This window comes from Mesoplodon bidens, assembly GCF_964165515.1.
Source record: "Mesoplodon bidens genome assembly, chromosome: 12".
NCBI lineage: Eukaryota > Metazoa > Chordata > Mammalia > Artiodactyla > Ziphiidae > Mesoplodon > Mesoplodon bidens.
Genome location: NC_138168.1, coordinates 61,226,635 through 61,250,338, shown reverse-complemented (window position 1 = coordinate 61,250,338; position 23,704 = coordinate 61,226,635). Strand labels below are relative to the sequence as shown.

At 37.9% G+C, this 23,704-nt stretch overlaps 1 protein-coding gene across 2 annotated transcripts in view; it reads left to right on the top strand.

Moving 5' to 3' along the window:
- Window positions 1-23,704, top strand: part of ARHGAP18 (Rho GTPase activating protein 18) — a 125,369-nt gene that overhangs the window by 69,736 nt on the left and 31,929 nt on the right. For both annotated transcript variants that reach the window (XM_081251373.1, XM_081251374.1), the window contains exons 3-7: window positions 1,128-1,366; window positions 5,046-5,109; window positions 9,407-9,585; window positions 19,489-19,654; window positions 21,834-21,925. In XM_081251373.1, the coding sequence (XP_081107499.1) occupies window positions 1,128-1,366; window positions 5,046-5,109; window positions 9,407-9,585; window positions 19,489-19,654; window positions 21,834-21,925 (740 nt within the window). The remainder of the gene's footprint in view (window positions 1-1,127; window positions 1,367-5,045; window positions 5,110-9,406; window positions 9,586-19,488; window positions 19,655-21,833; window positions 21,926-23,704) is intronic.

Below are 23,704 nucleotides of genomic sequence, written 5' to 3'. Positions count from 1 at the left end.
CCATCATGTGATATGGACTATACTAGAGCTCTGCAAAGTTCTTCCCATGTGATATTCTCACATTTGGTTATGAGGCACCAGGGCAGCTGTGGTTTAGTTTACAGATGAGAAAACAGAGTCAGCTTGAGGCTAAGTGACTCGGCCAAAGTGACATGGCCATCACGGTGCAGAAATGGGGTATGGACACAGGTCTTTTGTGTCTCAAGTCCTTGGTCTTTCAATTTCCTCTATAAACATGGAACTTGGAGTGAATCTATTCTAGTTATCATTCAGTTTTTCTGTTAATCATCAACAGATCTTCCTTTTTTTTTTTTGGCCACGCCGCCTGGCATGTGGGATCTTAGTTCCCTGATCAGGGATCGAACCAGTGCCCCTGCAGTGGGAGCACAGAGTCTTAACCACTGGACTGCCAGGGAAGTCCCGAATCATCAATAGATCGTATACAACATTTGCTTTACTGTTTACTTCCTTTCAGTGTTTTGAATGTATTCAGTTGTTTAATTAGTTTCCTATAATAAGCTATTTTGGTCTTTTTGCTGAAAATAGTGTGCTTTTAAAAAAATTTGTAAAAAACATGACTTTGATATGCTGACCTTGGGGGTTAAAAAAATTAATTTGAAATTGATTAGTTCCTGATGTCCAGATGCTCTTTGCTTCTTTGCCACACTCCCTGTCAGCTACAGCGAGCAGAGAAAACAAGCCTTTCTATCAGTTAGGGTTGGACTCGGGTAGTGCTAAATTTAAGCCAAGAAACAGGGCTTTAATAGCCATCCCCAGCATCGACTTCCTTCTGTAACTTGATGGAAGTAAGTTATCTTTTCATGGCTTGCTCATCTCTGTAAAGGGAACAGTATTATCTTCCCCTAGTTAATCTGCAGGGAAGTTATAGAGGTTAATCACATGTGAAGTCATTTAAAAGTTTTAATTGAGTATATATGAAATGGATCTAAAATTTGATATCTTTATGGCTGGAGTTTATGGCAGTTGTCCAAGTTTCAGATAATGATTCTTAGCACTGCGGTTTGGTTGTGATATAAGAGTTTCAGTAAGAGTTTTTAAACAGCTTAAAAAAATGTAAAAGTTCTCATATTTTGTGATTTAAATACCATTTTTCTCTGTTGTCTTAGAGGGAGAACTGGAAGAAGAATGGCTTAAGGAGGCCGGTTTGTCCAATCTCTTTGGAGAGACTGCTGGAGATCCCCAAGAAAGCATGGTGTTTTTATCAACACTGACCCGGACGCAGGCAGCAGCTGTTCAGAAACGAGTAGAGACTGTCTCCCAGACCTTGAGGAAAAAAAACAAACAGTACCAGGTTCCTGACGTCAGAGACATATTTGCTCAACAGAGAGGGTCAAAAGAAAGTGAGGTAGGTTTTCTTTTTTGATAAAGCAAAGGAATAATTGCTTAGAATCAATTGAACCCATCTAGTTTGATTCAGATCATTAAAAACTTAATGGGCATGTATATGCAAGGGGCTAAAGCTCCATGCTCTCCATAATCAAGAGGGACTTGATCCCTGTCCTTCTAGAAGTTATACTGATGGGGCAGAAAATGAAACAAGTTACATTTCTCTGTGACAATACCTGTGTTAGGTGTCCTTGGAGCTTTAGGAATGGCCCCAACCCCCTAGACAATGTGACTGCTAATTGTTACTTACAGAGAAGTCAGAGGTGGAGGATTCTTCCTTCTATATTAACTCTTGTAGGAAAATTTGCTTTTTTTCTAGACTCATGTGGGGATGAATGGAAATGGAATGTGAGGGAGTAAATGTAGCTGAATTATAAAACAGGAACCCTGAACATGAAATAACTTCCCCTTTGCATCTAGCACCTAGCACGGTGCCTAGCACATAGAAGATTTGAGTAGATATTTGCTAAGATGATGAATTTATTAGTGGAAGCTGTTGAAGTCTGGTAGAGACTTTGGGGCTGATGGCTATCAGGGAAGGCATGGTACAAATAGGAGATCTGTATGGCGTAGAACAGTGCTGCTCAGTACAGCCAGTTGGTAGGCTGCTTGTGGCTCATCCAGGAGGACCTCAAGAGCTTGCACAAAATGTAAATTAATATCATCTGCTCCTTCAACAAGGAAGTCTTGCTACAACGAGGAAAAAGAAGGTCAGCTGAACTTAATGATGTTCTTAGGGTCAAAGTTGATTTATACTCTGGACTGTTCTCAGATGAAGTTGGAATAGCTCTCTGGTCTAGAAGACCCAGTTGGATGATTGGAGTGAGAACAGACAGAACGGATGTTGGACGATGATTGCGGTGATAATAATAGCAGTTATATTTGCTGCTGCCACTACTGACCACCTACTGTGCCGACTACTTTCCATGCCATATCCCATTTCATCCTTAGAGCTGTCCTGTGAGTGAGGTATCATCGTTTCGATTCCACAGGCTCATCGACTTTAAGTCACTTGCTCAGTGGTCCTGTAGATAGTAAACCCAGATTTGTCAGACTCTAAATAAGTGCTTTTAACCACTGTGCATCCTGCTACATTTGGGTTTACATATATGATTCTGATATTAAGTAGTCTCAGTAAATACATGAGATGTATTTACACTATAAATAAAGGGTAACAAAAATCTTTTTAAAAAATGAGGGACTAAATAGACTTACATTTAAGGTATCTTTCTGTCATATAGAGGTTTTTTGCTTTTTGTAGTCATTTCATTCTTCCAAGAAATCCTTTATAGCTGCAGCTTCCTGCTCTATTTGCATGGTCAATTGTAGATCAAATCCAGTCCATTTTATAGGAGTTTTGGGGTGACTGGCTTGCTCCAGGTAGGTCTCTGGCTGCTGTGAGGCAGTTCCGCGCTTGCATACCACCCAGTCGTTATTTGGGCCATCCACTGGGGTTGAAGGACTGGACTTGGTTTCTAGCTGTAGAAAAATGAATAGTAAGGAAATATAGTATTATGACATTTCCTTCCCAATTAAAGAGCCCTCCCTGAGGGAGTTAAGAGGAAACAAAAGGTGGGGGGGTGCAGAGAGCTGAGCCTAAGCAAACCATATACTGTGGGATTCCTGCCAGTCTCTAAGAGGATGTTGCTACTCAATGCTTCAAGCAACGTTTTCCAGCAAATTCTTGGTGATGTCTAAACCACATGGTTTGAGTTCAAGGTAATTGGTGAGTTGTATCATCTGATGGATTCAATAAGAGAGAAATAGCACAAGTAAATCAAAATAATGTTAACTTGCTTACACTTTATGCCTTTAATCGAAACACTGCCACCCATTAGAAATATGTCCCCCATCCCTCAAGCAAACATGGGCCAGCTGTCTTTACTTGCAGTTCTTCTATTCTCAAATAAGTACAGTGGGCCCTCCATATCCCTGGGTTCTGCACCTGTGGATATGGAGGGCCGACTATACTATGCCATTTTTTATAAGGGATTTGAGCATCCTCCAACGTTGGTATCCGCAAGGGCAGGGGTGGGGGTGTCCTGGAACCAGTCTCTCACAGATACTGAGAGATGACTGTCCATATTCAACTCTTCCGTTTCAAATGCTTCCTCATGAAGCCCTTGCTGACACTGGGAAATATAATACAGAAATGAATACCATCTGCACTGTTATCTTCAATTGCTTAGGAAAACAATTCCAACCACATGCTCCAAAATATGTGTTCATATGTAAGATTAGAATTACTCACTGTGTGCCCTGTGCCATGGAGTGCAGGCTCGTGGGCAGAGGGAGGAGGATGGTATTGCCCTGCCTGAGGGGGACTGAAGTAGTGCCACGACTCTTGTACCACTTCTGTGATGGGTAATCGCTCTACACTGACCTGGGTACCTCTAACCTCTAAGTAGAGCACCTCTGCGTACCTGCCCCCGTGCCTTTCTAGACTCTTCTTGGATTGCAGGTGGAGGGGGGAGTTCTCCTCTGCTAACACCTGAGTTGAAGTATGTGGGGAGGGGACTACAAAGGCTATCTTCTTTTGTATAGAGAGGAAAATCCAATGGAATGAGTATTTTAAAGACAGTTCATTCAAATAGACCTTTGTGTATGATTGACCTAGACTCCTCTTCCTGACTCCTGAATTCCTCCTGAAGTCTTACTTGGAAAGGAGGAAGTACGGCCTGGACCCACTTACTGGTGAGAGGAGCCAGCCATGTTTTCCTGTGTCCATAAACCCTTGGAGGGCTGCATTCTTCAGGTGTCACTTCCCCAACCCCTCGAAAAAGGAGTTCCTTTGAATATCTAAGCTCTTATTACCTGCTTGGCAATGTAGTTTTAGTTGATCTCACATTTATTACTAGCTTTTTAAAAAAATATGAAGAATTCTATTTTATTACCTACATGTCAACTTATAATTTTATTTTATAACAGCGTTATTGAGAGATAATTCACCAAGTCGCCCACTTAAAGTTTACGATTCAGAGATTTTTTGTGTAGTCACAGATTCGCAACCATCCTCACAATCCATTTTAACACCTTTTCATCATCTCCAGAAGAAAACCCATACCCATGAGCAGTCATTCCTCATATTCCTCTCCTTACCCCCTAGGCAACCACTAATTTACTTTCTGTCTCTATGACTTTCCTATTCGGAAGATTTCGTTGAAATGAAATCACACAATATGTGGTCCTTGTGCCTGATTCCTTTCACTTAGAATGTTTTCAAGGTTCATCCATGTTGTAGCATGTACCTGTACTTTGTTTCCTTTTATTGCAGAATAATATTTCATTGTGTGGGTAGCTCACATTTTGTTTATCTACTCATCTGTTAATGGATATTGTTAACTTTTTGATATGTTTTCTTTTCCCTTCAATTTATGGCGGCATTCTTGCTGGCAGGGACACTCTTGATGTTGCCCTTATTCCCCACAGGGCTTAGTAGTGTGTCTTACAAGTTGTGGGTGATCACATGTTTATTGGATGATTGCTTGTTGATTATACCTGTAGTCCTTTTTTTCTGTGATTGATATCATTCTGAGTGCATTTCTTGTACCCTGAAGGTTAGTAATAGAGTTATTTCACAGTACTGTTTCTCTGGTTGTGAGGTGGAGATGACTAAATGGCCCATGTTCTATCTTTAGCCTCCAGATGGTACAGAATCACAATCAGTCAGAACAGACGAAAACAAATACCAAGGAAAAGATGGTAAGTTGGATCCGTTCTCTTGTATTTTCTCATTTATTAGTATAACAAACAGATAAGACCTTTTGAAACATTCGTCTTCAATTCTGGTAAGCAAATTCTATTCAGATACTCATATAAAGAACCCACATAGATAATTACATAAGACTGAGCATATAGTTGGCCTTTGATTTTTATAAAATACTTGTCTATCTCTATCTGTTCTAACATCTCTGTACATAGTCAGTTTTCCCAAATGCTTACCATGTGCCAGGTACTCTGCAGAGATATTTACCTAATTTAATATACTCAGGAACTCTATGTAGTAAATATTGTTCTTAACCCATTCTACAAATGAGAGAAGTGAGGTTTAGAGATGTAAAGTTACTTTCCCAAGGCCACACAGCTAGTAAGGGGAGCCAGTGAATTTGGAACCTCATTTTCAGATCTGAAGTTCTTAGCTCATAAATGGATTGCTTTTCAGAAAGTTTAGAAAAACTTTTTAAGTTAAAATTTTTTTGGGGGGGGCATTGATTACAACTCTCCTTTTCATTCCTTTTTCTGTATCTGTTATTTCAGAAATGGATTAGAAATTCAAGGCATGGATGAAAATAAATAGTAAGACTTTATTAGTACTTACCAAGAAAGAATTTAAAGCTATTTCATGGATTTACAAAAAGGAAAAATTTCTAAATTAAGGTCACAGATTTAATCCTCAGTGTGCTGTTACTTAAAAACTGTAGCAAAGGTTGTTGGTGGCTGCTTGAGTCCCGCTTGGGACTTTTCTTTTGTTTATGTCCTTAAGACCTGGCACCTGGAGTGTTCATGGCATTGCTAGTGTTGTGTTTGGATTGGAAGTAGTGGAGGAAGAGTATCAGGTAGACTGTGGAGGCCTGGGAAGTGTTCCCAACCTTCCTATAAAAATCAAAGGTTAGTCCAAAATTACTGTATACGGGACATTTTGGAGTCTTGGAGCATCTAGTATCTTTATCCTTCCTTCCGTACTTTTCTCAGAACTTCTCTCCTGCACCCCTGCCTTAAAATGTTTACACACACACGTATGTGCATATATAAGTGTGTGCATGCATGTGTATAGACACATACGTGTCTATATATTTATGTCTATAAAAGCACTTGCTTTTTTACTGTTCTGTGGAGATTTCTTTAGTTACATGTTTTATATCAGAATGAAATTACTGGGTGTTTCCCTAAGTCTGTGTGCCAGTAGACACTGAAGTGGCAAGCAGGCTGGAATAGCCAGTGCAGGCCGGCTAGAGAGCTGGGTCGTTAAGAGAGACAGATGAACCTTTTGTGCCAATATCAATATGCTTTGGGCTTTGGGGAAGAGCGACTGGCAATTGCTAAATGAATACTGAGGGAAACATTGTCCTTTCTTGGTGTTTTCCTCCTTTGCCAGAGATGGTGATGTAGGCTATATAAACAGAAGTTCTGGAAGACAAGTTCATTATAGCAGTCCCTTCCAGCCTAGCTTGCGGCAGCGGAGTGGAATGTGACAAACTTGGTGCCTGATTTACATCTGCTTTTGCTGGAATGCTATGAAGTGGGCATAGAGCCTCCAGACAGAATAATAAGAGAATGTGTATAACGCCATCCAAGTCACTGAGTATTTACTACTGCACCTGTTCTGGGCAATGCCATGCTCTTTTGCTAGCCAGTGAATTAACCAGTGTTATGCAAACATTGAAAGGTTCTGAATGAAATGCATGGAAAATATTGTCTGGAGTTCAGAAGTGGAGCTCTTTCCATTTGAAATCTGTAAGTGTGAGCTACGTAGTCTATATTAAATGTTTTCCCTACACTTAGGCTTTTATGCATGTTCAATCAAAGTTACTTACTCTAAATGAAAAATAAAATTTTAATGTTGCAAGCATTGTTGCATTTCAAATTAATTAATCTACTGCTAAGTATCAATCTTAACTTTTCATCAAATTATACAACTCTGTGTATATGAAAGGCCAGTGTTTAATACATACATTTAGAAATTACTAATAATGCCCAAATAATTTTTAAAACTTTTGTGTTATGTATATTTTCTTTTCCGAGTTCTAAGGAGGAGGGGAAATTATTTTTAAAAATAAAGATATGGATTATTTTGGACAATTGAAAAACTTTGAGTTTTGTAAAATATTTGTAACTCAGTGCTATTATCCACTTAAAAACCAAAGGAGAATAGATTAAATAAATTATATTATTTACACTTTTGGGCTTTAAGAGCCAAAAGGTTTATCTCAGCATTCTCTGTTAATGTTTCTCTTTGAGAGTAGATAATTGATTCATAGATACTTTTATTAGTCAGTTAACTATCTATTTCTTTTAGCAGTGCTCCTTTATCACCCTGAAACTGTTTTTCCTGCTATCTGCCTTAACTGGAGTTACCATTTGATCCTTAAGCCTTTTCTATATTGTGTTATTTATTTTTGCCAATTTTTGGAGGAGATTCATATGTTTAAAATGTATTCTAACTTAATTATAATTCTTCTCAGTTTTGAATTCAGCACAGAACATTTGTTTGTGTGTGTGGGGAGGTGTTGTTTATTGTAGCTCTGACATGGGGCTGTTAAGGAGAAAAGGGAGTCGTTTTAACATTCTTGTCCATAAACACTCAGCTTTTAGAAAGGTAGCTTCTAATTTAAGAAAATGGCTAATCAGTTTTTTCCTCTTAGAATGGTTTCCTAGGAAACCAACATACATATTCACAGTAAAACATAAAGCAGTGTAAACCAGTGGGAATATAAAACTCAAATTGTGCTTTGACATTTAAGTTAATACTTTAAAAATTAATCGGAGAGAGGTCTAGTTATCCTAATTAAAAAAAAATTGTCACAAGCTGTTGGAAAAGCATAATGTGGCATAGATGGCAGCAGATAAATACAGTCAAAAGCTTTAAATTTTCTCTTATTTTTTGAATTCACGTGGGTCCATTTTACTTACTTTCTTAACTGTGAGATGTGACCAGGGCCAGCTATGTAATTTGCAAGGCCCAGTGAAAACTGAAAATGTAGGGCTTCTTGTTCAAATTGCGAGACGGCAACAGTAGAGCATTAAACCCAGCTTGGGGCCCCGCTGAGCACTACCCAAGTCCTACAACCAAGAAGCCCTCACTTCTTATTGAATGAGAGTGAAAAAGGCTAGATTTAGATTTATCTGTATTTTCTTTTGAGTAAAACAATTTTTCTGTGTGTTTTTGATTTAAATGACTATAAGTATAGAAAATACATAGAAGATAATACAAATACATTTTCTGAAGGCATCAGACTTTTAATAATATACGTATATATGACATATTTATTAAATTTTAAAATTAACTTTACCCTCCATCACCTTGGTGTGTTAGTATATAAGCATTTGAATGTACTATGTAAGCTTACTGATGTAATCCAGAGCTGCCCACCATGATTTAATGGTCTGCAATGAGAAAATAACAGTAATCCTGTCATTGATTCCAGGTTTTTTTCTAGTGTGAGTTGTGTTAAAAACCAAAAACTTATCAAATAGCCAAATTTAGAAGTATTTTCTTCCAAGCTTAAAGCTGATATTTTCAGCAAATAAGTTTTCAGGTGTTAAGTTTTTTCCTGGAGGATTAACAACCAACAAACCAAGAAAAAAATGTTAAATTTATTATAAACTGTTGATGTAAATACATGGAACTTATTTCATTAGATTTATAGTGTAAGAGAGCTGTTATAATCTTTGTAATAATCTGGTGCAAAACCTGTTGGTTCTGGTACCAGGTACCTCCAGACCTGACTCCCACAGTGCACGTTGTTTGTGCTAACTTTTGTTTTGGAATTTTTACTATGATAGGTAGGTAACATTCCAGAAAGGACATGCAGGGCATGGAAGAAATCTTTCTCAGGAATCTGTTCCACTGTGAGGAAATTAAATGGTATATCATAGTTTTAAGAGAGAGTAAAGCTAACCTCCTTCTCTCCTTTTTTTGCTTTTACTCTCCCAGTATAAAATAAAGCAATGATTAAGTCTACTAAATTTTTGTGAGGTTTTTCATTCAGAGCTTGAGATCACCCATCAATGTTTTGGAACTGGACTCAGTCTAAGAATTGTGACCTCAGAGAAAGATTCCACAATTCAACTCTGGCTTTCTAGTCACCACCTTCCCTCCTCTATGCCCCTATGCACCATTGGTAGAATTCCTTGAGTATACTTTTTACTATTAAAATAACCGTTAATTATTGCTTATAGTAAATAGTATTTTTCCCAAAGGTTTATATGGTTGATGTATTAGAAGTTAAAAAAAGAAGTAGCCAAAGCACATGAATTGAATCTTTTGTCTTTTTCCCAGATCAGGCATCTAGCCTAGTTGTTGGCGAAAAGGAGCTGACCCCACTGGTGCCTGAAGAGGCACCTGCCTCTGAAACAGATATCAACCTGGAGGTATCATTTGCAGAGCAAGCTGTCAATCAGAAAGAGAGCTCCAGAGAGAAAATCCAGAGGAGCAAAGGGGACGATGCCCTGTTACCTGTACGTAATACACTCTTCAGATGTCATTATCAGAGTATATTTTTCATCAGCTTTTTATTTGGAAAATTTTAAGTCTTTAGAAAAGTTGAAAGAATAGTATAGCATACACTCCTACAGCCTTCCTGTAGATCCATTTAACATTGTACAACCTTTACTTTCTTTCTACATATATCTATCTATGTATAGGTTATACTGAAGACATATACTCACTTTTTTTTTTTAGCCTAACAAGGGCATACAAAACAAAACACAGTTATAATGCTTAAGAAATTGAACATTAAAACAATAATTATATTTTAATATATGATCATATTAAAATGTTCCCAATTGTCACAGTATTGTCCTTAATATCAATAGCTTCTCCCTTACTCCCACCTGGGATTCAAACGAGGGTCATGTGTTGTGTTTAATGTCATATTTTTTTGATTTCTTAAATCTAGATCAGATCCCTTGATTTTTCTTTAATATTTTGAAGAGTCCAAATCAAATTTCTGATCTTGTCTGTCCTTGGTGACTGAATTCACATTAAACTTTTTTTTTTTTTTTTGGTGGTACTCGGGCCTCTCACTGTTGTGGCCTCTCCTGTTGCGGAGCACAGGCTCCGGACGTGCAGGCTCAGCGGCCATGGCTCATGCGCCCAGCCGCTCCACAGCATGTGGGATCTTCCCGGACCGGGGCACGAACCCGTGTCCCCTGCATTGGCAGGCGGACTCTCAACCACTGCGCCACCAGGAAAGCCCACATTAACATTTTTGGTCACATTACTGCCTAGGTGATGTTTATGCCTCTCATTGCATCATCAGAAGAGGGGCATGACATCAGATGATCCCTTTACTGGAGATGGAATTTTGACCACTTGGTTAAGGAGACGTTCACTGGATCTCTCCATCATAAAGCTACCTTTTCCTATGTACAATTAATACTAATTTGCGATCCTTGAGACCGAGGGAATATCCTATCTGTCAGTAATAACCTACCACCCAGTGGCTTCACCATGCATTTGTAATCCTTGCCTGAAACAATAATTAGACTAGTGTTTGAGAAATGGTGATTTTCTCATTCTATTATTTCTTCTATATTGATTGGCTGGCAATCTTCCATAATAGTGCTTTTCCTCCCTTTCCTCTTTTTGTTTTTGAATAGCACTATTCAAAAACTTCCTTTTTTGATTCAATGTTTTATAACTCATTATTGTTTTTCTTTGATGTTTAAATTTACTCAGATTTGACAAAGGGGAGCCCTTCAAGCTGGTTCCTATGCCATTTTAACATGTCCTCATTCTTTTACTCCTTTGCTTTCTAGTACAAGATGTTCCAGGCTCACCTTGTACTTTTCTCCCCTCAGATTCGAAGGAATCTGTTTCTTCAAGGAGTCCTTATTTTTTCAGTAGCAGGTTGTGTTTCAAAACCAACCTCTGTACTGAGTGTTCTCATTGCTACTGAATGTCTTATATTTTTAAAAAACACATTTACTGGTATAGATGAACCGGTTTGCAGGGCAGAAATTGAGACACAGATGTAGAGAACAAACGTATGGACACCACGGGGGGAAAGCGGCGGGGGGTGGGGGTGGGGGTGTGATGAATTGGGAGATAGGGATTGACATGTATACACTGATGTGTATTAAATGGATGACTAATAAGAAAAAAAATACATTTATTTTGTAGGATTTCACCACACAAAAGTTAAAAAGCATAGTATAATGAACTCCCCAATACTCACCACCTAGCCTCAACATTCATTTTCCCATGACTAGTCCTGTCCTGTACATACCCCCAACCAGTTCCCTACTCTGTGGGTTTTTTTTTTTTTTTTTTGGCTGTACGTGGGCCTCTCACTGCTGTTGGCCTCTCCCGTTGCAGAGCACAGGCTCTGGACACGCAGGCTCAGCGGCCATGGCTCACGGGACCAGCCGCTCCGTGGCATGTGGGATCCTCCCGGAATGGGGCACGAACCCGTGTCCCCTGCATCGGCAGATGGACTCTCAACCACTGTGCCACCAGGGAAGCCCCTGTGTTATTTTGAAACACATCTCTGAATTATATTTTGCCATCTATAAATATTTCAGTATGTGTTTCAAAAAGATAAAGAGGGTTTTTTAAAAAAACACATATCCAGGGCTTCCCTGGTGGCACAGTGGTTAAGAATCCGCCTGCAAATGCAAGGGACATGGGTTCAAGCCCTGGTCCGGGAAGATCCCACATGCCGCGGAGCAGCTAAGCCTGTGTGCCACAACTACTGAGCCTGTGCTCTAGAGCCTGCGAGCCACAGCTACTGAGCCCGTGTGCCACAACTACTGAAGCCAGCATGCCTAGAGCCCGTGCTCCTCAAAAAGAGAAGCCACTGCAATGAGAAGCCCATGCACCGCAATGAAGAGTAGCCCCCGCTCGCCGCAACTAGAGAGAGCCCGTGTGCAGAAACAAAGACCCAACGCAGCCAAAAATAAATAAATAAAATAAATGAAAACAAAAGAAACCCCAAATACATATCCATATTACTATTATTGTACCTTAAAAATTTCTAATAATTCTTAATTTCAAATATCTAATCAGTGTTCAAATTTCAAATTGAATCACAAATTTCATGTTTTTTTTGTTTTTTGCTTGTTTTTTTTTTTACAGTTTGTTTGAATCAGGATCCAGATAAGGTTCATACATTGCAGTTGGTTGATAATGCCTTTCAAGACTTGTAATCCCTTCCTCCCTCCCTCCTTCTGTCTCTGTGTGTGTGTCTCTCTCTGCCTCCTTCCCTTCCCCCTCTCCCTTATTTCATTACTCTCCCTCTTTTTCCTTATCCTTTCTTCCATTCCTCCCTTTCTCCCTCCCTCAAAATTTGTTTGTTGAAGAAACCTGGTTATTAAGTTTCTTGTTCTGTCCCCATGTTCTTCTGCTGCTTGTAAATTGGTTGACTCTAGATTGATCAGACTCAGGCTCATTTTTTGGTCAAGACTACTTCATATGTGATCACGTATCAAGAGGTTAAAAATATCTGGTTGTCTTTTGTGAAATTAGCAGCTGCTGCTGATCAATGCTTGGATCCATTTGTTTATTGATGGTTACAAAATGATGTTCTAATTTCTTTTTTTTCCTTTATTAATTTGAATAATTCTATTAAGAAAAATGTTCTCAAATGGGTTACTTCTTACTTTCATTTACCAGTTTTCAAATTTTTGTTGTTGTTGTTCCCTAGCATCTTTCATCAGTGACCAATTAGTGTTGTTTCATTTTAATTTTCTTATAAAAATAGTATCTTAACTCATGGATGTAGACATATAAGACAGGACCCTAGAGAAAGTTTCTCATATGTTTCTGGTATATTTTCTGCTTTAGACCTAGAATTGCCTGTTTCTGCAAGAAACTCTGATTCCATTTAGTAGAAATATACTTTTGTGACTATGTTCAAGACACTAGGAATGTTCATTTCTCTGAGTTGGTCATTGCTTAAAGCCTTTTCAGAGGACAGAAATACATCTGTGTCTTCTTTCTTCCATGCTGAGAATAGTGGTTTTCAGGATACAGCAGATAATATAATTAGAACGTCACATAATTCTTTATGTGTTTTATCCTCCGTTAATGCACAGCATATCAACAATGTGATTACTAAAAAACAGCTTAAGCTTGTTTTTCTTTTCCTCAGTTGGTTGTATCCTTGGGATACATCCCAAAAGGACGGTAATAATCAAATTACTCTGCTTTAGGTGTTTAGGATAGTGATTCTCCATATGGTTATGCCACCAACTGCATACCTGGTTGGGTTAATTAGTTTCATTTCATATTCAATGTTTAGGGATTGCTGTTTTGAAACTTAATTTTATTTTGTAAACATGTAAATTATTTAAGTGGTCCAAAAGTCAGAATGAAAAACAAGGTATATAAGTAGTCTCACTTCTATACTTGAGCCATCACCCTCTTTCCTCCCTTCCCTTTACAGGTAAATTTAGCTTACAGGTAAATTTCTTTTAATTTTATGGTTTATCCTTCCATTCTTAGATAAATGGCAGCCCGCTATACACACTTGATTATTTACTTGTTTATATTTGACTTAGCAGTATGTCTTGGAGATCACTCCATAGTAGTAGAGAGAAATATTTCTTATTCTTTTTTATTTATACATTGTACCCTGCTGTGAGGATGTATCACAATTTATTTAACCAGCCACCTGATGGTGGACATCTAGGTTGTTTCTAGGCTTTATCATATATTTTTAAGAATCTGTTTTTATGCCTAGTGGGTAAAGTAAAGGAGTGTGCATGCATCATGTGGCCTAAAGAGATGATCCAGGCTCCAGCCCATCCTTAGCAAAAGTATCTTTTAAAAGTGATGGTCTTCTATATCTCAACAGATGGAAGGGGGTTTAAGTGAAGGATGGTAGAGTCTAATTAAACAATATGAAGACTTTGTTGACTTCTAAGTTGTTGATTCAAACAGTGGAATAAACTAGGAATTTAGTTCAGAAACTTAAAGACAAAACTTCCTCTCTCATTTTATTCTCTAACAAACTAAATTTTGCTCACCTACTTTCTAGATTTTATTCACGTTGTGCCCCAAGCTTAAAATGACCTTCCCATTTCTATCCTTCTGTTGTTCCGTGTTTATCAAGGAAGCCTTATCCCATCCTTTGGGGTCTAGCTCAGTATCTAGCTTTACTGTTAGCACTTTCCTGTTTGTGAACTTACATTAGATAAAATTTATAAAATCATTCTTTAAACTGTAAAGAATGATTGGCTGTGTTGGGTCTTCGTTGCTGTGCACGGGCTTTCTGTAGTTGTGGCAAGCAGGGGCTACTCTTCGTTGTGGTGTGCAGGCTTCTCATTGTGGTGGCCTCGCTTGTTGCGGAGCACAGGCTCTAGGCGTGCAGGCTTTAGTAGTTGTGGCATGCCGGCTCAGTAGTTGTGGTGCACGGGCTTAGTTGCTCTGTGGTATGTGGGATCTTCCCAGACCAGGGCTCGAACCCATGTCTCCTGCATTGGCAGGTGGATTGTTAGCCACTGTACCACCAGGGAAGCCCCTCCATGTATTTATTTATGCATATGTGCTTCAGTTCATCTATACAACCATTTATTTATTTGTATATCTTCTAGAAGACATGCACGTACTGTAAGCTTTCTACAGGTCATCAGCAAGATTGGTGAAGTAAATATTTATATTTGTCACTCTGAGGTGAGAGTCTAAGCAGATAAAACCTCAAATTCCATTTCTACTCCATGCTCTCCTGCTTCTGTAAGTAAGCAGTAGGCTTTATGTAATACATTGTTCTCTGTTGACCTCATATTACATTCACTTCCTTTCTCTTATGGCATTGAGCAATCTTTGTTAATTCTTTATGATCTCTCACAGCAGATTCACATTTCTCCTCTTAAATTTGGAGGTCAGGTTTTATAACCTTTAATGTGTGTTAAGATGAAAATTGAGCTGTTACTTATTGTTTTCTGTGTACCTATGATATCTTAGAAAGTATGCTCTGTAATTATTTCGTTCATTTATAAAATGATCTCTATGAGGTAGATATTATGATTCTTTTTCATACAAAAAAAACAGGTTAGAGAGATGACATGGCATGCTAAGGCTTGGCTTCAGTGACTAAGCTTTTGAAGCTGGAGTTTTTTCTGGAAGATCATGATGACATGTGCCCGCAAGGTATATGTGCATTTAATTTAGGTGTGAGTTTAAGTGTCCTTGTATTGTTGCTACTGACAACTTCTTCAGGATATCTTGGGATGTTATACAATAAGATTCTGGTTTGTTGAGTCCTTCATATACAATAGAAATTTATTAGCACTCCTTTATCCTATCTTGGGAGACTAAAAACAGTAAGGCTTTATTTAGCAATTTTTAAGATCATAGCTTTGAAATGATAACTGTGGTGAAGCCTATATTCTAGATGCATGCCTATATTTTCTTAAGTCTTTATTTAGTGTCTTTTGGATTCTTACTGAATTATGTTTAATTCAAGTAAATTCATGTTTTATGGCAACTTTGGTTGTCTGGTAACAAAGATCAGTGCATACTGAAGGCTAAAAACTTGCATGGAGGCTCAAGTTGGGAGTTTGTTAGAAAATGGAACATCTCTGGAGGAAGCAGAAGGACAGTAAAAGAAATGTTAGTTCGGGATAGGGTGAGGAGACTGAAAACCTAAGGCAGACACACATTTGTACACAATGCAAAAATAGGTGTGTAGGATCATGATCCCGAATTGTCATGAAAAGTTTAAATTATGATTATTACTCTCCATTTAAAAAAATAAAGAAATTTTTAAAACTGTGAATTTGAAGTTTTCTAAAACTTCATTTATCTAGAAAAGTGTTCATTCCCTAGGATGACAATGACTGAAACACTGTAATAAAATCACATTTTTACACATGGAAGAATCTTAGATAAGAAATGAATTTCCTAGCAGATGATAAGAAGTCATCTGTGGAAATTGACCAAGTAAGAGTAGATTCTCTTGCTTTCTGAATTGAAGCTAGAGTGACTTGATGAGTGAAAAAGTCAAGTCCGTCGTTACGGATAAAGTGTCTAACGGGCCCCTCATACCTCAAGGCCGACAGAAGAGGGGTGCAGCCTGGGTGAGATGCCTGATTAATTTATGGTAATGCATGGGAGCCAAGGACCTTATATTTTTTGAAAATTTTTATTTCATTCCTTTTTTAAAGCCCATTTTTCAAAAGGTGAAGAGCTTTTCTTTTGCTGAAATCGCATTGCCTTCTCTTAGCCAACGAACTGAACCATCCAGTCTATTAACTAAACAAAAACGACGTGAAACTTCATAAATATTTAAAGCTGCTGCTATGAATTAAACATTGGGATAAAGAACTAACTCCTTTCATTAATCACAATGTTAAATAAATAAATAAATAAAGCTCATGACATATTGCTAGGTACATCCAATGTTTGAACTAATAATATTTCAGGTTTCTTTACACATTTACTTTGGGTAATGCTTTAAATAATTATATTACATGTATTTGGTTTATTACAACAAAAGCAACTGATTTTAATGAAACATTTAGGGCTTTTTTAAAATTAGTAAATGGTTGGTAAATGGGATTGGTTCAGCCCTTCAGAAAACAAAGCAATTAGCAGAACTCTGGGGCCAGGCGAGAAAAAAATGGGAAGAGTTTTGTGTGATTTTAAAAGTGAAGCTCAGTACAAATCACAAAAAATTGGGGGACCATCAAGCCACTAACCCTGTACCTCACTGAGCTTGATTCTGTGCTTTTCTCCCTGTCTGGTGTGTGTCTTCATTCATTGAATACACTGGGACAGGACACCCGCAGTGTGTCAGGGCTGTGGTATAACAGGGATAGAGCGGTGATTAAGACATGGTTCCTGTCCTTGCGGGGTTCACAGTCCTACATCAACACTGATCAACCTAGATTCCTCCCTGCCTGCTGTGGGGGGCAGGGAAAATGGAGCAGAGCAGAATGGCCACTGATTTTAGGATTTAGAAGGTCTGAATTTGCCTTCTTATATCACTGGCTATGTGGACATTTCTAGTCTCTTAAAGAACCTCAGTTTCCCAACCTAGAATATGCTGTAATAATTTTTATCCTGTTGGAACTTCTGCGGAATAGAATGACAAACCATTTATCAAAGATGAGTATTGTTTTTGTCTTACCTTGCAGTAATAGTTAAAAGTCAAAACTGTGACATCTGGCTGCACCTTCTCGTTCTCAACCCCTATGCACTGTACCATTAATGCTGGAAATTTTGCTGGAAATTCACTTTGGCTGCATGTTAATGATATCTACTGCTGTTCTTTTAATATTCTCATAGGGAAAAATATATTACAAAAAGTTAAAGATTTCTTTTCTCCTATAGTGGACTCTCTTGAGACTATAGCAGATTCCAAAGAAGGTTCTGTAGGAAGTTCTGTGGAGAACTTTAGAAGGTTCTCTCTTGGAGCTGAGTTTGCTTGAAAGGAATTAGCTGCTCAACTGCCAAAAGTTGTAGGTTTTAGGAAATGCTCTAGGACAGTGAGTCTCAAACATTTTGGCCCTATAACCCCTTTAGGCTCTTAAAAATTATTGAGGACCTCAAAAAGCTTTTGTCTTATAAGTCAGGAAGGATGTCGGTGTTGAGAATAACTACCACAGCTTCCAGTGCTCTGATGAAACCTCAGACGCATGGCCTTCTGGCCAAGAATCTGTGATTTCATACTGTTGGAGCATTCGCTGTCTCCCTGGGGACTGCAGCTCTTGCTGACCCAAGAAAGAAGGCATACACAGATTTCTACGGAGGCTATGATCCCATGGAAGATTTTGAGGAGACGAAGAAGGCTGGTACAAAGTGATTTTGGAATGTAAAGAATTTCCTTGGATTGAGTCCCATGGAAGTTGGTCACTGACCTGTGTTCCTGAGCTATGAAACATGAATAAGTAGGCTAAGGAAAAGTTTCTCTTGATAAATAATTAAAAATACTGTGTATGTGAGGGGGGAGAGTTTTTCTTTTTTTTTTTTTTTTGCGTTACGTGGGCCTCTCACTGCTGTGGCCTCTCCCGTTGCGGAGCACAGGCTCCAGACGCGCAGGCTCAGCGGCCATGGCTCACGGGCCCAGCCGCTCCACGGCACGCGGGATCCTCCCGGACCAGGGCACGAACCCGCGTCCCCTGCATCGGCAGGCGGACTCTCAACCACTGCGCCACCAGGGAAGCCCGAGAGCTTTTCTTTATGTCAGTTATATCCATGGATATTTACCATATTAGAAATTAAAATTGAAAAAATTTTAAACTATTAACCCATTTAAAATATATTAGTATTATTGTGAACATAAATAACATTTTTATGCAAAATAGGCATATTTTCTAAAACAAATTATTAAGAAGTGTGCCATGGTTTTTCATTTTAGCAACTCTGATGTCTGGCTTGAGTTGACGTTAGTTGGATTCTCATATCTACTTCTGTGTTCAGTCTGTTGGCAATAACATGTCTTGTAAAAACTCTGGAAAACTCCACTGTGCATCATAAGGGAATGAGAGTGAAAAAGGCAAATAATGTCTTAGTATTAATTATTAAAATAATGTTGACCTCTTAGACTTCTTGAAAAAAGTGTTGGGCACCTCTCTGGCTCCCTGGAGCACACCTTGAGAACTGCTACTTTAGGACACGTCTTTTGCAATATTTTTTAGACTATGAAGTGTTAATGATATGGCACAAAAATGAGCAAAGTAAAGGGAATAAAAGGGAATCAGTTGAATATTCTTGGCTATTAAATTAGGAAATCAAGGGCAAACCCAAGAGATATAACCTTCCTAATAAGATTTTTATCAAATTATTAGAGAATGATCATTGGTAGGCTCTGAAGTCCTGCTTTTAGTCTCCCCTCTGCTCTCCCCCTCTCCCCAGTGCTATACAGCCCTTTTTCAGTACCTGCCTTATTTGGATTTTTATGACAATATTACTATATATATCATATATCTGCATATATAATACTGTATATATAATGCCATATATTGCATATATAACAATAAATAATAATGTATATAAAGGGTACCTGGCACACACTAGTGGTTGCTCCTACTCTTTCTCAACTCCCACCTCCTCTCCCTCTTCCTCCTCATGGTTTGCCTTGACTTCTAATCTTTCTTGGCTCTTGAAGGTCAGTTAACTCGAGTTTTTCTTTTCTCCTTTGGTTTTTACTGTCTCTTGTTCTCTTGGCCACTGGTATTCACACTCCTAGTACATGGTCTGGTTCGTTGTCTGTCAGACTTCACCTATTGACTCCCTGCAGGTTTGGGATCATCATTACAACAGGATTGTTCTTCATTCTGACTGGAGAAATTCTGCCAATTTCATTGTCACCACTCTGAGAATAACTTCTTTCTGTAGTTACAATTTTGTTGTGTTTCATTAAAAAACGGGTTAGATACTGTAAATCCTTCCTATATTAATGGCATTTATTTTAGAGTTTCAGATTGCCAAAAGACAAAACAGGCACCACCAAGATTGGTGACCTGGCACCCCAGGACATGAAGAAAGTTTGCCATTTAGCCTTAATTGAGCTGACCGCCCTCTATGATGTATTGGGTGTTGAACTGAAACAACTAAAAGCTGTGAAAATCAAAACAAAAGGTAATTTTGAAATGAAAAACAGTTGGATTTACTCCTGAAGTAGTAAGAATGAGCTTGGCTTTTTAGAAGTATCCTTCTGGGGAGTGGGAAACGCCTACAAAATAAACCAACACATGAATACATCTAAAGTTCAGAGTCTAAAACATTCCCTTCAGAATTTTTGTAACTTGATAAAAATGCACTATCTCCTTGATTATAGAAAATAAAGACATAATCAGATATTTAATTATCATAGAAGGAAATTAGAAGGAAATTCTGAATCAAGGATTCTTAACTCAAATGCTCCCTCCTCTGAAAACTGTATTTAAAAACATCTGGTACATATACTTACTTATTTCTAAAACTGGATCTTGAAAAATGACTTTAAGATGGTTAATCCTGATCAATTACTTTTGTTTATTTATTTGATGGCAAATACATAGGCAGTTAGTAGTCTGTCTCTTTGTTCATTTACATTCTACTTTTAACTATTCTGCAAAAAATATTCTTCCCTCTATTAAGAAAACAATGCGACTGTGGCACACAATATCACTAAATTGTGCTTCTCACAGGTATGTGTAGTTTTTTTCCTTTGTAAGCAACTTGCTTTACCCATTATATAAATAGACTTTATTTTTTATAATATGATAGAGAACAGACACCTCCTTGGTTTCTGATTTTTCCAAGATGTTATATGTCTGGAAATCCAGATAATTTTCTATTGACAAAGCTTTTCTGTTTAGGAATCTCTGACATCTCATTTAACTTTAAAGGTATCTCTTAAAGAGAAACCAAGAATGGGGATTATTGAGTTGCTATGGTAACAATAGCAAAGACAAGTATTCACCTGATTTAAGTTTTAGAGGCAATTTCTCTGTAGGATTGAAGTGTACCTTCCCTTCAGGTCCCCTCTCCCATGCTGGGCCCCAGAAGACCTCATTCTGTGTTCTGTTCCTTTGAGTGAGTATTTTAGCTTAAGGCTTGTGATGGTGAATTTCTGAGTCAAACAGTTCTCCTGGTTTTCCACAAGTCCGTTATAGATAATGAAGACTTAAGATGCTTTTTCAGAAGCTCATCACAAAGTCTTCTCCAGATACAAAATAGAAATATAATTTAAATAGTTGTGACTCAGTGTTCAAGACTTTAAAAGTGGCTTAAAGAGGTCTTTTAATTTTATGTTTTAGAATTGCCTCCTAGCAGAGAGAGAAATATTAAGCCATTCTCATTAAAAGTATCACTATTAATATAATAGATTTTCTTTCCATCATTTTTATATTTTTGTATTTTATCTAAGATATTTATCTTATAAACTAGACTTTTGACATTCTTAAAGATCACATTTTTCTTAGTTCCTAAACTAAAAGTTATTTACTGGGTTACTAGCATTCTGCTGAATGTCATCTCTATTGAGTGTCACAGTTTCCAGTGTCTGTTTTCACATCACAGGATAATCCCCCGTTCCATGTTCACAAATGATTTATATCTCCCCTGATAATGTGTGTTACACTTCTGAGCTAACTATTCACTCAGTGATGGGAGTGGGGTAGGAGGTTCTGGGGAGAAGTTATGCTCACATCAGACTGAAGGTATATAATTTTAATTTAGAAAAATTATACATTATTACCTGTCATTTCTTCTGGAGTTATTACCAAATATATAAAACTACAAATTTAAATACACAAAGACAAAGTATATACTATATTTTCTAAAGGAAAACATTTGTAGAACAAGCTCATGATGTTGGCTGATTTCTCAAAAAGCAAATATTTATATTTTGCTGTATTGTATTCAATAGAATGTTGAATGTCAGTTAAGTATGGAAGAGATGAGTGATATTTGTTTTAAGCCAGAACTTTTAATTTGATTACATTTAGTAAATTATTTGCATATTTTGCATACTCCCACAGCACTCTATTTCTCATATGTAACAGTTTATACTTTTCTAATTATTTTGGTGATGATTTGTAATCATTTGTTTAGTTGTCTTTACTTGCTAGATTGCTTTATAAGGCAGGGCCAGAATTTTCCAATTAGGTTGTGTTCACCTAATTGGTAGACAGTGTCACTCAGTCATTCACTTTGGTGCTCAATAAATAGTTGTTGGATCGAGTGACAATATCAGGAATCTGAAGCCTTAACATTTTTGCATTAATATTTTATAGGTTGATGAAAGTGAAGAAATTTTATTTTTCTGTTGCAGATTCTGGCCTTTTTGGTGTTCCATTGACAGTACTGTTAGAACAAGATCAGAAGAAAGTACCAGGAACTCGAATACCCTTGATATTTCAAAAAGTAAGTAGGCCTGAATGGGTCAGCATAGAGAGAACATACTTGAGCTAATAGTGTTTTGTTTTTGTTCTTTTTGCATTCATACTATTATAATATAGTTTTCCAGTTGATATGCTCTTTTATTTTATACTTTGATTTTTCTATTCAGGAAACAAATTTGATTCAAGGGCTTATAATTTTTATTTCATGGTGATGGTTTCAGTGTTATTACTTGTACCTGTGATTACCTGGCATCATTTTTCTGTCTTATATTAACTGGCTTTGTATAATTGAGATTTCAGTTCTATAATACATAGGAGTGGGAACTGCTGGTAAATTTCTAGGGAATTGAATCCTCATGAATATTTCACACCTGTATGTATTTTCTAAGCTTTCCTGTTTACAATGAGGATGTCCAATTTAATTTACTAGTGCCTACTTCAAAAGTAGACAAAGAAACCATAAAGTAGAATTAGAAAATGATTGCTAAACTATGAATTCACTTGTGTAGGCAGCACTCAGTTATTCATAAGACAGTTATCTATGACAATGTAAAAACTTCAGTCTAACCTCTGAGCCATCACTGTTTAGAAACACAAATTACATTTGATAAAAGACAGAGAATGCCCATGAGGAAGGTAGGTCAGATCAGTTATGGGCTACCCAAGATGCGGATTTTTGCAACAGCCCAGACATCTCACAGTTCCTGAAAGTTCTGGGGTAGCAAGAGTGGCAGTGGGAACTTTCACAGTTGTTTGGCTCAACAAACTCATTCAGTACTCAAGCTCAATCTACCTGACACTAATTCTTCCATTATTCCAAGACAGTCATTTACTGCCTTACCTACTAAGCTCTGACTTCTTCGTTCCTCATATTCACCATTACATCCAAACCTGTGTCTCAGTGTTTCTCCTGATGGACTTTGTTCTACACAGCTTGTTCTACTCACAGGCTTCTGCCAGTCATTGCCTGCAGAACCTGTGTCTGTGTGGATAGTTGTCAGCGGTGTCTGTGAAAACAGAGAGATGCTAACAAACGTAGGCCATATATTCAAATTCTTTTAATGGCAGTAAAAGGTGCGAGTTACTTATACACATGGACAAAGCAGGGATCTCAGCGGGATCTTTTCCAAGTGTATTTGGGTTCTCCAGAGAAACAGAGCCAATAGGAGATTTTATCTCTGTCTGTCTATCTATCTATCTGTCTAGAAAGATTTATCTTAAAGAATTGAGTTCTGTAGTTGTGGGACCTGGCAAGTCTGAATTATGTAGAGCAGGCCAGCAGGCTGGAAACATGGGCAAGGGTTAATGTTTCAGTGTCGAGTCCAGAACCTGCAGGCTGGAAACTCCTGTAGGGTTTCTGTGTTACAGTCTTGAGGCAGAATTGCTTCTTCTTTGGGGAACCTCAGTCTGTGTTCTTACAGCCTTCAGCTGACTGGGTGAGGCCCACCGACATTATGGAAAGTAGTTTGCTTTACTCAAAGTCTACTGATTAAATGTTAATCACATCTAAAAATACCTTCACAGCAACATCTAGACTGGTGTTTGACTGGTATTTGACAATCGGGCACTGTAGTCCAGCCAAGTTGACACATCAGATTCACTATCACTACAGCGAAGAGTAAGCTTTGGTCTTAACAGAAGTCAATGTTGCCTCCTGATCAGGCCCAGGATTGCATCCAGCCCATTATCATTTTCTCTTGAAATTGTTTTCGTATTTATTTATTTATTTAGTTAGTTATTTTACATTTTTGGTCGCTTCAACATTCTGGAGACTCAGACTGCCCACCAGTTTGAAGTCATT